This window comes from Phaethon lepturus, unplaced genomic scaffold (genome assembly GCF_000687285.1).
Source record: "Phaethon lepturus isolate BGI_N335 unplaced genomic scaffold, ASM68728v1 scaffold2285, whole genome shotgun sequence".
Classification (NCBI taxonomy): Eukaryota; Metazoa; Chordata; class Aves; order Phaethontiformes; family Phaethontidae; genus Phaethon; species Phaethon lepturus.
Genome location: NW_010541066.1, coordinates 27,124 through 39,267, shown reverse-complemented (window position 1 = coordinate 39,267; position 12,144 = coordinate 27,124). Strand labels below are relative to the sequence as shown.

The window sequence follows — 12,144 nt, the reverse complement described above, 5'->3', positions numbered from 1 at the left end:
TCCCTGTGATTCCCTTCCTTTGCAACATCCACATGAAAACACATGTAGCTCCACAGCACACCTACCTGACCACATGCCCTTTCCATTAATTTCTTCTTCCAGACCTCTGCTGGTTTCCCCTTTCCATTCTTTGTTTATCCCTTCTACACCTGATATGTTAAGGAAAGGAGATTTATGCAATCACATCAATGCTTCTGCACACACATCCAGGGTGTTTTTGCCCTGATTCTCACCTTTTCTCCTGCCTTCTCCTTTCCAACATTTGGAGCCATTAGCCATTTTCAAACCACTTTCACAAATGGGTGGGTAATAGCCTTCTAGAATAATGAAGTTCATCCATGTTTCGTAATCATGCATGCAGCTGGAAGAGTGGAAGCCTCTTAATTTTTCCACCATGCAAAACCACATTGCGAGCCTGCACCTTATTACACACCACAGATTCCAGTGGGATGAAGAGCTTCTAAATACCTCATTCACAGGGTGCTTACTTTTTTTTTTTCTTTTTAATGTTAAAGTCAATCAACATCAAGACCCTAACGTATAGGAAATAAGGTTTCCCTAACACCAGGAATGTCAGAGCTACTGGTTCTTTTTACAATTTTTAAAGCAGTATTTGAGATAAATAATAAAACACCTCTGAAACATGAATTTGTTTATACATGTATAATGCAGGCTGTAGCATACATGCATGTATGTATACACTTTTATGAACTCAGACCTAACTAAAATCTTTAGCAGTATCAGCATCTTTCAGAAAGAAAAAAAATTATATTATCTAACATTAAGTAATTAAGCCACCCTGAAGGATTGGTAGAAAAATTAGCTACATCAATATAGCACAGCTAATGCCCTCACAGAATTAAGAAATAATACAATTCAACAACTACTAATACTCAAAACTACAGATTGCACATGAAGGAAAATACTTACCAAAGAAGTGAAAAAAGACATGTACTGAGAAGGAGACATATACAGTCATTATTTATACATTATCAACATTTTTGGCCTCATATGCTTTAGCCTCCTCATCTGTCTTTTTCATATAACATTTGGTTAGGGGAAAATGATACACAGAAATAACTATTTCACTTTTAAAAGTTGCAGTCTGGATGAATACAGACTGCTGTTAGTAAAAACATTGCCCCAAAATAAAAAGTTAGTCATACTTCACCACTAGTTGTAGTGCTGGGCTATTTTATAACAATAGACATTGTGAGGAGTTTAAAACCAGTATCATACTTATTTTAGCATCCTAATAAGGGAAAACATCCTCAGAGCAGTTTGATTAAATGTAACAGTCCAAAATCTCTTAAAGAGAAACGTAACCAAATCAGTAATATAACTGAGTCTTCAAAAGGTAACACATTAAGCCCAAATAAAAATCTGAAAGTACAATATTGTTGCATGTATACTTGTGCCAAATCCGTCTAAGAATCATAGTTTTAGGCTTTCATGAAACAAACATTTTATGTGTAGAAAGGCTGCTTTATGTAGAATCAGAGAGGAATGCAGTAAAATTCACACCAGATAAAGGAATTCTTTAAATGAGTGCTGTGTTAAACATTTACAGCTGTTCCAGTAGCACAATATGGTTAAGTACCATAGCATTCTTAGGCAGCACTTACTGACAGGTTTGACATACAATTCAAACAAGCATAAAGGAAAGTGCATAAAGGAAATATAAGATTCGCAGGTTTAAGACTGAAAACCAATTGACAGAAAGTGCATTATTTGTGTGGCGGGTGAAGAATCGCTCAACTCTTTGGTTTCTTTTTGTTTGAATTTTCATTTGTTTTCCCCCACCATCTTGTGTGCAAACCAGATTTACCCTGTCAGGACAAGCAATAACCAAGCACAGCTAACAGGACTGCATGAAGTTTCTTACAAAGGAGACTCTAAGCTAGTAGTATTTTCTTCGTAACTAAGAAGTTATGGGCTTGCAAATGTTCAAGTGTAATTTTCCCAGTGAATGCTCCTCTTTACTTAAACCTACAAAATAGTCACACCATAAACATCACCAAGGCTCATTCACCGAAAACAAAGAGGCAAAAAAATCCGGCTGAACACATTTTACCTACAGTGAAGAAAATGTATGCATTGTGGATGTCACCATGGTGAAAAGAGGGAGATTCATTTTTAAGCGGGGAATGCGTTCCGCTACCACAGTGCTTTCATACAAAGCAGTCTTAAAGGGTGCGCTGAAGCTGAACGCCTAGAATTGTTCATACATAAACAAGTGTTTACATCATTGCAGGCTGCACTTCTCTGTAGACAACAGAGCATCACCAAAAAAGTTTACACAGGCCACAGTGAGGCTTGGAGGTCCTATGCTGCTGTCCTGACTTAACCACTTGACTTAACCGCTATTCAAATGTCCTTAACCTTAGGCATAGATTTTAGCCTTACTTAATAGGATTTATGTATACATATAAGTGCTTTGCAGAATATTAGCACATTTAAGCCTGTGACAAAATGACTTGCCCACCTGGGGTTAGAAGTCAAAGGATTACAACCCACCACTCTGTGAACGGCCCTAAAAGCAGACCTAGACTTGCCAGAAAGGCCTTTTACTCTGAAATTTTACATTTTGTTAATACTGTCAGCACTTTGACCCATATCTTCTATATGACCAACAATTTCTATTTACTGTTAGGCTTTTTGTTCATCTCCTTGTTCCATTTTGTTCATGTACCATGTATCCAGACAGCAGTGGTAAATTAATCAGACTGGTGCACATTTGTCAGCCTGCTAGCTTTTCTCTGGCCACAGCAGAGAAAGTATTGAATACAAAATCTATCGCCACAAGATCTCTTTGTTCCTACTACTTAGACTTCAGTGTAATCTGCAGCACCAGTTTAAGTTCTTTATTTCCAAAAGGGGGATAGTGCTAGGATGAAAAACAAGGGATACAGGAGAGGTGCTGTGAAAGACATATTGAATCACTGCCCACACAGATGGCCGAGTCAAACAGTACACTAGAAAAATCTAGTGTTCCCTGACAAATCCTAATTCACGACCATTAAAATCTGACACAACAACAGACGCAAAATGTTGTAGTATTTATCTCATGGGAAGTTGATTATATTTTCTTGAATTCTTAATTGAAAAATAAACTACTGCATTATCTTAGTTAAGTCTTTAATGAAGACTCAATTAAAGCCCTAAGAACAACCATCCCTTCCTCACTCCTAATCTCTTAAGTCTGCATTCATAGTTTATACAGATACTGTTACTATTTGCTAAGATTCAAAACATTCTTCTTGATGCTGCACAAGATATATGGTATTAAGAGTTCCTGCTTGAGATAACACGGCCCAAGCACTACAGAGCAGGCAGGAACAGGAAGTCCAGAAGCACAACTAAGAAATTTTCCTGCTTAGTGCAGTCTGCAGGAAATAGAGTTTCCCAGGGTGCTCAGCTGGCAAAGATGACAGAAGTGTGGTGGAGGCGAATGAATACAACGTATCAAACCAAGAGCAACATGGAAGAGGGCATCAGCAGAAGCAAGGGGGGCAAACAAGCTGTGTGCTGGCAGAGCAAGAAGACAAGGAGCTCATGCAGCTGCCACTGAATGTCACCCCAGGTCAGGTTCCCTCAGGATCCTTCCTCTTCCACAAAGAGCATGCCAGTTCTTCCCAGTTAAGACTATAGTAATAAGCTCTACCTGTTAAATATATCTGTCCCATGAAAGAAAGGCATATGATGGAACTTGAAGAGGGAAAATGGGGTGTTTAAAGGATTTGTAAAAGATTCTTTTTCTCCCAAGGCTGCCTTCACTTTGCAGCAGCCTCTGACTCATTAGGAGACAAACTCAAGACTCAACGTCATGCCAACTTCTGATGAAAATCTGTCTGTCTGTCAGAAGGTTTGTTAAGTTCTGGGAGAAAAAGTATCGGATGAATGTGAGCACCCTTCACTCAAGACTCATCACAATTTTAGTAGTACAACCAACAGGTAGCAGCAAATTAGTAGAAAAGGTATCAGATGTGATTACAGTACAAGAGCTGGCTGTGTCTTAACCAGAGGGAAAGTTAGTTATAAGCACTGCTAAATGCCCTAAACTTGGAGCTCAATTTTCTGGGATGCCTATCATATCATTGCTTTTCAGTTCATATTTGCTCCTGGACAAAAACTGGGAAGTTTTCACTGATGTCACTGAAGACACAAGTCACATTATAAAATCCTAACATAATTTTGTTAAAGATGAAAATAGTTTGATTCTCAAAATCCTCTGGGTGTTCATAGTGGTTTTAGATCAAGAAAGCCATGGATGGATGTTTTATATTTAATTCAGAAATCTCAGAGAGGCAGTGACCACCAACGCATCCACACACAAAGCAACACTTTTACAAAGTGGTTTTCAGGTGAACAGTAAATGTGTGCTGTAAGAACAAAACCTTACCTGGGATTAACAGAAATAAGTATGTCTAATTTCAGTCTCAATTAAACGTGCAGATACTAATGGACATACTACTGTACTGAAAAAGTACTTTTATGAGGTTAGAGATAGCTTTATGCCACAAAAATTGCAATGCATTCATGTTGTGGATCCACACTAGTGAACTCGCAACAGTAATCCTACTTTAATTATATATACATTTTAAGAAATTCCTCCCCAGGATGGAGTGTGTCAGCCCTATAAAAAGCAGAAGAATTTCCAGGAACCTGACACATCAAAGAAGAAGGATTCAGAAAAGTGGCATATATTACTATTCCCAAGAATACAAGTTTCACGAATTACAGGAATAAAGACTGTAAAGAACACCAGTGATCTAACTGGAAGTCTAGAATACCTAGATGACTGTATATATTATCCTCTAATTCCTGAGAAGTATCACTGGAGACATTTTGATACCAAGTTGCTTTGAACATCAGATAAGTAGTGTGTTGCTATAGCCTAAAGTGTGGTTTTCCATCAGCCTAAGAGCTACATTAAGAGTCAAATGGAAATGCACCACACTTTCACAAAAGACTCTGATAGTTTTTTCAAGAAAGCACCAATGTCATCAGCAAATTGGTGAAAGAGTATAAAATAAAACTTTATTTTTAAGTCTTCTGGAAGAGAGGACAGATTTTGTGGTCTGAGAAAGTAACAGGAAGGTAAAATTAGTCTAAAAAGTTTAAGGACATAATCTATTAACGTGATGACAGTTTCTTTACAGGACATTATTGAAGAGCTATTTCATGTTTCCCAAAATCATCGGCTAACCTCTTTTGTAAAATAGCTAGAATTCTCTACTAAGTTTTCCAGTTCCTAAATGAAACTAAACCAGCAGACTCTTAAAGCCTGGCAATAAAAGCTACCCTAATTTTCAGTAAAACTCAATCTCTGACATACATCTGGAAGTAGGACTGCTCTAGGCAGAGACCTGGAACAAAGAGTGTCCTTGGATCAGCCTTGCACAGTGGCACTGCAAGAGCCACAGTGAAAGTAACTCAGCAAATTACAGCTCTCATACTCTTTTGGTAATTGTGCCTGGCCTAACGAGGGCCTTACAGATTGTAAGTGTCCTATAGAAACATCGCAAGAAGAGAGCTCATTAGAGCAGCAAGTGAAGCACAAGTTGTATGGAGTCATCACCATTCCCAGCACATAAAAAACCATATCATTGCATTTCTATGCAAGTTGGAACTGCTGCTAGCTGCTTTTTCCAGAGATGACCTGAAAAACACTGACTAGGGGCAGCCTAGTATGGATCTTACAATGCAGTGGATAAAACAGCCACTTTATTCCTCCTAATGGTTTGCTCTCCCCTCTCTCATACCCCAGATACAGAACTGGTGTTAGAAACCAACCAAAAAACTAAGATTTGGGGCCCACATTTAATAATAACAGCTGTGCAGAATAAAATTAAAGCCATGTTCCTGACTTTAAATACTTTATTTTTAAAATCTTTCTATCTCCCCCTAGTGGCCCCACTAGCTTCTTAGAAGGTATATAATAAGCAGAAACCTATTGATCTCCAGATGTTCCCACTTCCTGAGAAAAATGCAGTCATTGGCCTTTCTTCATCCTAATTTGGGGGCTTCACAAAGAAGGAAGAACAAACCTAACCAAAATACCCACATGCTCATAAATCAGAAAAGTCTTAAAATGTTACAGAAAACATTTGCCAGAGCCAGGTGTTTAAGCTATACAGATCTTCAAAAGGATTTTCCCAGAAATCTGAATTAAGTTAAAATATCACTTCTAGGAAGCCTTATTTGGACACTAAAGACAGTGTTGCTAGAAGCATGCTACCACCACGGCTGCCCTCATTTTTAACTTCTTGGAACTCCTGTGTTTCATCAGCTACCATTTCAGATAAATGCAAAAGTCATTTTGCATTTTACTGGGAGTACAATTGATATGCATCTTTTTGGAAACTATTTTAGAGATCTTCCCCCACCAACACTAAAACCCACTAACAGAATTCTCTCTGACAAATACAATATAGCTGCCTTTACAAACATAATTTTACTAAGAGGTAATTCTCAACACACTTCTGAGCTACAAAAATTTTTACAGACTGGATTTGTCTTTTAATACTAAAAGTGCATGATTTGGGTGCAGTGCGCAGTACTACAGTGACACATTAGTGCTCAGATGCAGACATTTCCTAGCATCAACAACTACTTTCTTCCTGAAGTTCAAGTACAAAATTCATAGTAAGATGCCAAAAACATATTGTTTTTTCAATGTGTTAAATGTGTATACATGTGTGAAAGTTTACTTTTTAATAGTAGGCTATTTTATGCAAAAAAAAAAAAAATTCTCAACTTCGTAACTAATAGTCTTTATCCATTAGCCAGAATTCCAATGAGAAAACAATCAAGGTTATTTCTAAATAGAAAGAAGTGGCAACCACTGATCTGCCTGTGCAAAAGAACATGGTTTGTCTACTGTTCCTTCTGTTTTAAAGCCCAGAATGATGCTGTTCTCTGCCAAAAATTATTTGCAAGGACAAAAAGTGAAGCCTACAGGTCTTCCAAGTAACAACAACAGGCTAGAGGCAGAGCTAAAAATATATTCCCAATTTTTCAAGTCTCAATGCTAAACTCTTTCCATGACACTGTATTGCTTCTCTGCACATTTAATGTTAAACATCTAAATAGAAGTTTAGGAGCCCAACTTTAGGTACCCTGGATTTGAAACTTGGGGAAAGGCTAGAATGAGAAAAGAACAAGCAGTGGTAGCTGCACTCTACTGAACACACAGAAAAAAAAAAAATGGAAAAGATTCACACCTCACCTAAACCTTTCATATGGAAATAATTTATGGGGCAGAAGTCAGTTTTCCTCAGGAAAACGAAACACAACAAAACCCGCAACAGTAAATCCAAATAATTCTGTCAAATTTTAAAAACTACGTAAAGATCATACTCTGGACAAAACTTCAGTTGCTGGATACAAAATAAGATACACTTTCAAATCAAGATAAGCATTTTATTTTCACTGATAAAAATGCACTGTGATGTATTTTATAAAGACTACAGATAGACTAATTTTAACCACTTCAGGAGTGTTAATACCTGCATATTACTCTTGTTATCATCAGAAAAGTGTCACTACCGATATAGAGAGCACTTAAGTCCTGGTCCCACACACTTCCTAAGTAATAGAGGAAAAAGTGTAAGACAGTTCCAATCGCATCTAGCATTTCAGGGGTATTTCACTGCCATTTGAAAAAACTAAAATGCAACATGCATGTTTACACACACACTAGGAGTTTATATTGACACCTACATAATGAAAAGTATGATCACAGTTTTGTGAATTTGATACAGATCAAAGTGTTTTTCTGTATTAATAATAAAAATACATATATAACCTAATTAGGTCATCCTGTTGCTATATTGTATTTCCAGATATGTGTAGAGTTGCAGAGTTCAAATGAGTTCAAATGCTGAATTTCATGCTGACTTAACAGGAAAAAATTGCTACAAACATCCTCTCAGAATTTGTACATGAATTATACTTCCATTTCAATGTCTACATTACATTTTGTAAAGAAGTTGGGGTTTGTGTATGTGCATGATCTGGTTACCTGTGACACATTTGGGAGATTTTACCTGTCCAACCAAGCCAGCAGACTTTTAGCTGCTCCAATCAGATCCACTACCGAGGTCAGAAAATCATTCGGTAATTTGCGGCTGGTCCTTCCATCATAGTGACCACTTCTCCTCCTCCCAGTGATGAAGTTCTGCAGATTTTTGGCAGATGCATTCAGTTTGTGAGAAAGGGTTTTTAGATTTTCTGTTTCCAAACCATAGTTCTGCATTGAAAAAAGATAAAGAAAAGAAAGTTAGCTTTGCAGCTGAACATGAAGTACCGAGAGCAGCAAGACTGCTCTTCTGCTTCAAAACTTAACCACTCCTAATAATTAAAGTAGAAATACACCCACTCATTAGTTTTTAAATGTATGGCATGTTCTGTTTCTGAAGTGCATAAAAATAGAACAAAAGAAGAGCAAAATTATGAGTGATCTTTTAGCTAGATTTAAGCGCATTGAGAAAAACATCTCAAAATTACAAGAAAAAACTAGCCTAGAAAATTTGATTTTCAAAGCAGTGCATCACTCTCAGTAGATCAGGTGGTTCGCTCAGTAGAGCAGATAGTCTGATGGTTAGGGATCAGTCCCTCATGTCTGTACTCACATTGATTCCTTAAGATCACATTAGGCAAGAGGCCTTCCAAAGTAGCCGAAGTATGCAGCATGGACACAGCGTGACACCAAATTGCTTTTGTTGGTTTCAGTGAAGGAAGTATGTTCATTACCTTATTTTTATTCTTGTTAGCAGTAAAGAACCACCAGAATCACAGACCAGAGAACGCTGTGCTACTCTGCTCAATATCTATGTTGCCCTTTTAAAGTCAAGCTGTAAACTTTGCTTCCATTTAAGAGTTAATCCGTTAAACTTAAATTACGTTCCTCAGTGGTGCAGCAGAGACAAATAATGATGCAGAAATATTAACAAATAGTACTTGAAAATCCTTCAAATATACAAGGATGTAGTATTGTTGAAACAGCAATATCGTAATTTAATGATCAATTACAATATAATATAGTACCATCAGCGATTTGGTATTCTGTAATAGATTTGCTTTCCTCACAAACGCGAAGAATAATAGAGTTATTTCAAAAGCGATCTCCTTTTGCCTTTGTCAAGGAATAAGCATTGCATTGACTTGAGCTTATTATTCCTGTAAGAGAAAGATGGGACTCCTGAAGGTGCTCCTCACCTTAAGCACAGCACAGGGATATAACACGGGGTGCTCACAACTTGTTCAGTTGACAATGGAAAGGGCTACTTACTATCAAAGGTGGACCATTTTCTACCACAAATAATGAAGAAGTAGGATGCAGAAAACCCCTCAGCTGCACACAGAAAAATCTACTTCCTAACGACACCCCGTCCTCACCAGCTCTCCTCCCAGGCACCCGGTTTAGTGCCCACATGGAGAAGAGATGAGAGAAGGCCTATATTTTCCAATGCTAATTTAAGACCACTGAAGCTTATTTACCTTAATCTTTTTTTCTATAGGAAATGGGGGGGTGTGTGTGTGATTATTTACTGCAGTTGTCATGCTCCTAATCCAAACCATGTACTAAATGAACTTAATCTCCTCTTTAATTACACAGGAGCTGCAGGAACATTGCACTGAAGCTAGCCCTGGTGAGCCCCCAGACCTCCCACAAAGTCCACTCCCAAGCAAATGGGAGATCATCGCGGAAAGGAGAGATTTCAGCACACGGCTTGTCTGCCGTCTCCCAGCCAGCCCCTCTTCGTCCTTGTAAACCAAACACACTTCATGAGGGAGCTGCTAAAACGACAGCCATCTTTCCCCAGCAGAGGATGCACTTTGGGACTCTCTTAAGTGCCCATATGCTAAGGTCGCGCTTTAAAAACTGACACTGTAACTTCTGTGAACGTCCATATTTTGGGCAAGGAAGGCTTTGTGAGCATGTTGCCCAACTGCACATTTTCTGCACCGGCACCATCCTCTGCCACCACGTACAATTAGATAGTTCCCAATTAGACAAATTGTATGTTTGGGCAGTGACTTTTCTACCATGTAAATATTCGATAGCAATTATACAACAGATAGAGTTAGGTTATAAATAAAAAATTACAAGATGAAAACAATAAATTGGGATGGAAAAGTAAAACATTTTATTATGCAGCTAAATGGCTCATAACTAATAATTTATTAAATCAGTCCTAATTAAAGAGATAAACATCAGATAAAAATAAATTTGTTTGTGCTGCGGTTTTCTGTGGTTGCTGTGGCTGAGAGAGTACAATGGAGATTGAGGACTGGGTAGGAGTAAGTTGGAAAAAAATACCAGGTTTGTTCTTATTTCATCCTGCTTCTTGAGCATCTAGCTCATTTTAGCAAAATTAATGAGGGGAAGAAAGTAATGAAAGATATTCTGGATGAAAGATACGTCACACAAAATGTTTTATAGATCTGCCAAACCAAAACCCCACCGCAATCAAGCCCCATGACCCACCACGCAACATGGCGCCCACCTCCCCCAGACAGCGGGGGGAACGAGCACAATCTGGAGGCTGGCCACAGGGCTCCTCACAGGGCTTCCTTCTTTCTGACACAGTAAAATGTTGAACAACTTAATTCAGGGGGCTGTTCCTAAGAAGCTGAGTGTGATTATCCAAATACTGTGCTCGCCTTCAAACCACTCAAGGTAAACTAAGGAGTGGGCGCGGGGAAGGAGCCAGCCAGGCCCAGGCACCAGCTCACCTTCCCAGCCAGGCCACACGCAGGGCCCATGGCTGGGGGAGACCACAGCGAGGCCCAGGCTGGATCCCAACACTCCTCCTCGACAACCCCAAATTATTTCACCTCCCTCTCTTTCACCATCTCCCGCTTCATCACCTTGTCTGTACCTCATCCGCTTAGAGAGGCGGGAGCTGGGTACCAGCCTGCGCTGGTGTGCCCTGTCCACCACAGCAGGAACCCTGGCAGCCATCGTACAGGACTCCAGCCCCACCAGAAAGTAAAGCACCAGCAAAAAGAAAACCTGAAATACTGAACGCTGCAGACCAAGTAAAACAATACTCAAAAATGTATTCTACGACAGGAAAATAGGCTGCATTTATGTATATGCTTCTTCAGAAGATCCGCTCCTATAAAAGCTTAGTGGCCTCTTGTTAACCTTTCAGGTGATGGCCACCTACAGGCTCATTCTTTTTCAGATGTCTTTTTTCACCGTCAGGTATGTGGAAAGGAAGAGACAGTGTGAACAGATACAAAGTCTACTTTCACACATATTCATCAAATGTGATAAACATAAACATATGTCCCTAACATAAAAATCTGAGGGATAAAGGTAACGCCCAAGCTACATGTAAAATTCAGTCTTACATGAGGAACGGCACTGATCGCGGTAAAGCTTCCATCTGTAATAGGAGACAGATAAAGCCAGAGATGGAAAACACAGAGATAAATTTCAGGCAGCATATATTTTGGGGCAGCTGTGTTTATAGAAGCCTTCAGGTAGCAGGATCCTAAAGCAGCAGCAAAGCTAACGAAATCCCCACTTTGTCTTTCACTAATATTTCTGGCCCACATTAAAAACAAAGAGTTGCATGTTCTAACATTGGAAAAAAGCTTGCTCAAATAATAGCTGCCAAGTTTAATCATACTTTATATGTGATAATATACTATGAACAATATGGTTTTCTTAGAAATGCACTGCATCTATTTTCAAGCACCGTAAGAAGATAATTGCAGGCAAGGAGACAATTCTTTTTTTTCCCCTACTCTGCATTTAGCCGGCACTAACACAAGTTATGCTTTCATTAGCCAAAATAAATTCACAGTCACTGAAAGACCCACAAAGAAATCTCTGCATGCTTGTAGAGATTATGAGAAGCGAAGCAAGTTTACGCATCTGCTTTCTCAACAAGAGGCCATGGAGCAAGAGTCTCTTCAGAGACACCCCGCCTCAATAGAAACAGCTCTAATGGAGTCTCTTCTGGCAATCACAAAACAAGAACTTGATGAAGCTAAGCTACACAGAGTAATAGCTTGTCAGCAGGTGTTCAAACTAAAGGTGGTGGGAGCTATTAATAGACATTTTACCTGCTAATTACTTTTCTGTGGCTTACCATGACAGCGTGAATGATGAACGGTAGCTCT

At 38.9% G+C, this 12,144-nt stretch overlaps 1 protein-coding gene across 1 annotated transcript in view; it reads right to left on the bottom strand.

The window, feature by feature from the left end:
• Nucleotides 1-12,144, bottom strand: part of CNKSR2 (connector enhancer of kinase suppressor of Ras 2) — a gene marked incomplete at its 3' end in the record, with an annotated part of 154,511 nt that overhangs the window by 127,537 nt on the left and 14,830 nt on the right. The window contains 1 exon segment of the mRNA XM_010287613.1: nt 8,052-8,254. Within this exon segment, the coding sequence (XP_010285915.1) occupies nt 8,052-8,254 (203 nt within the window).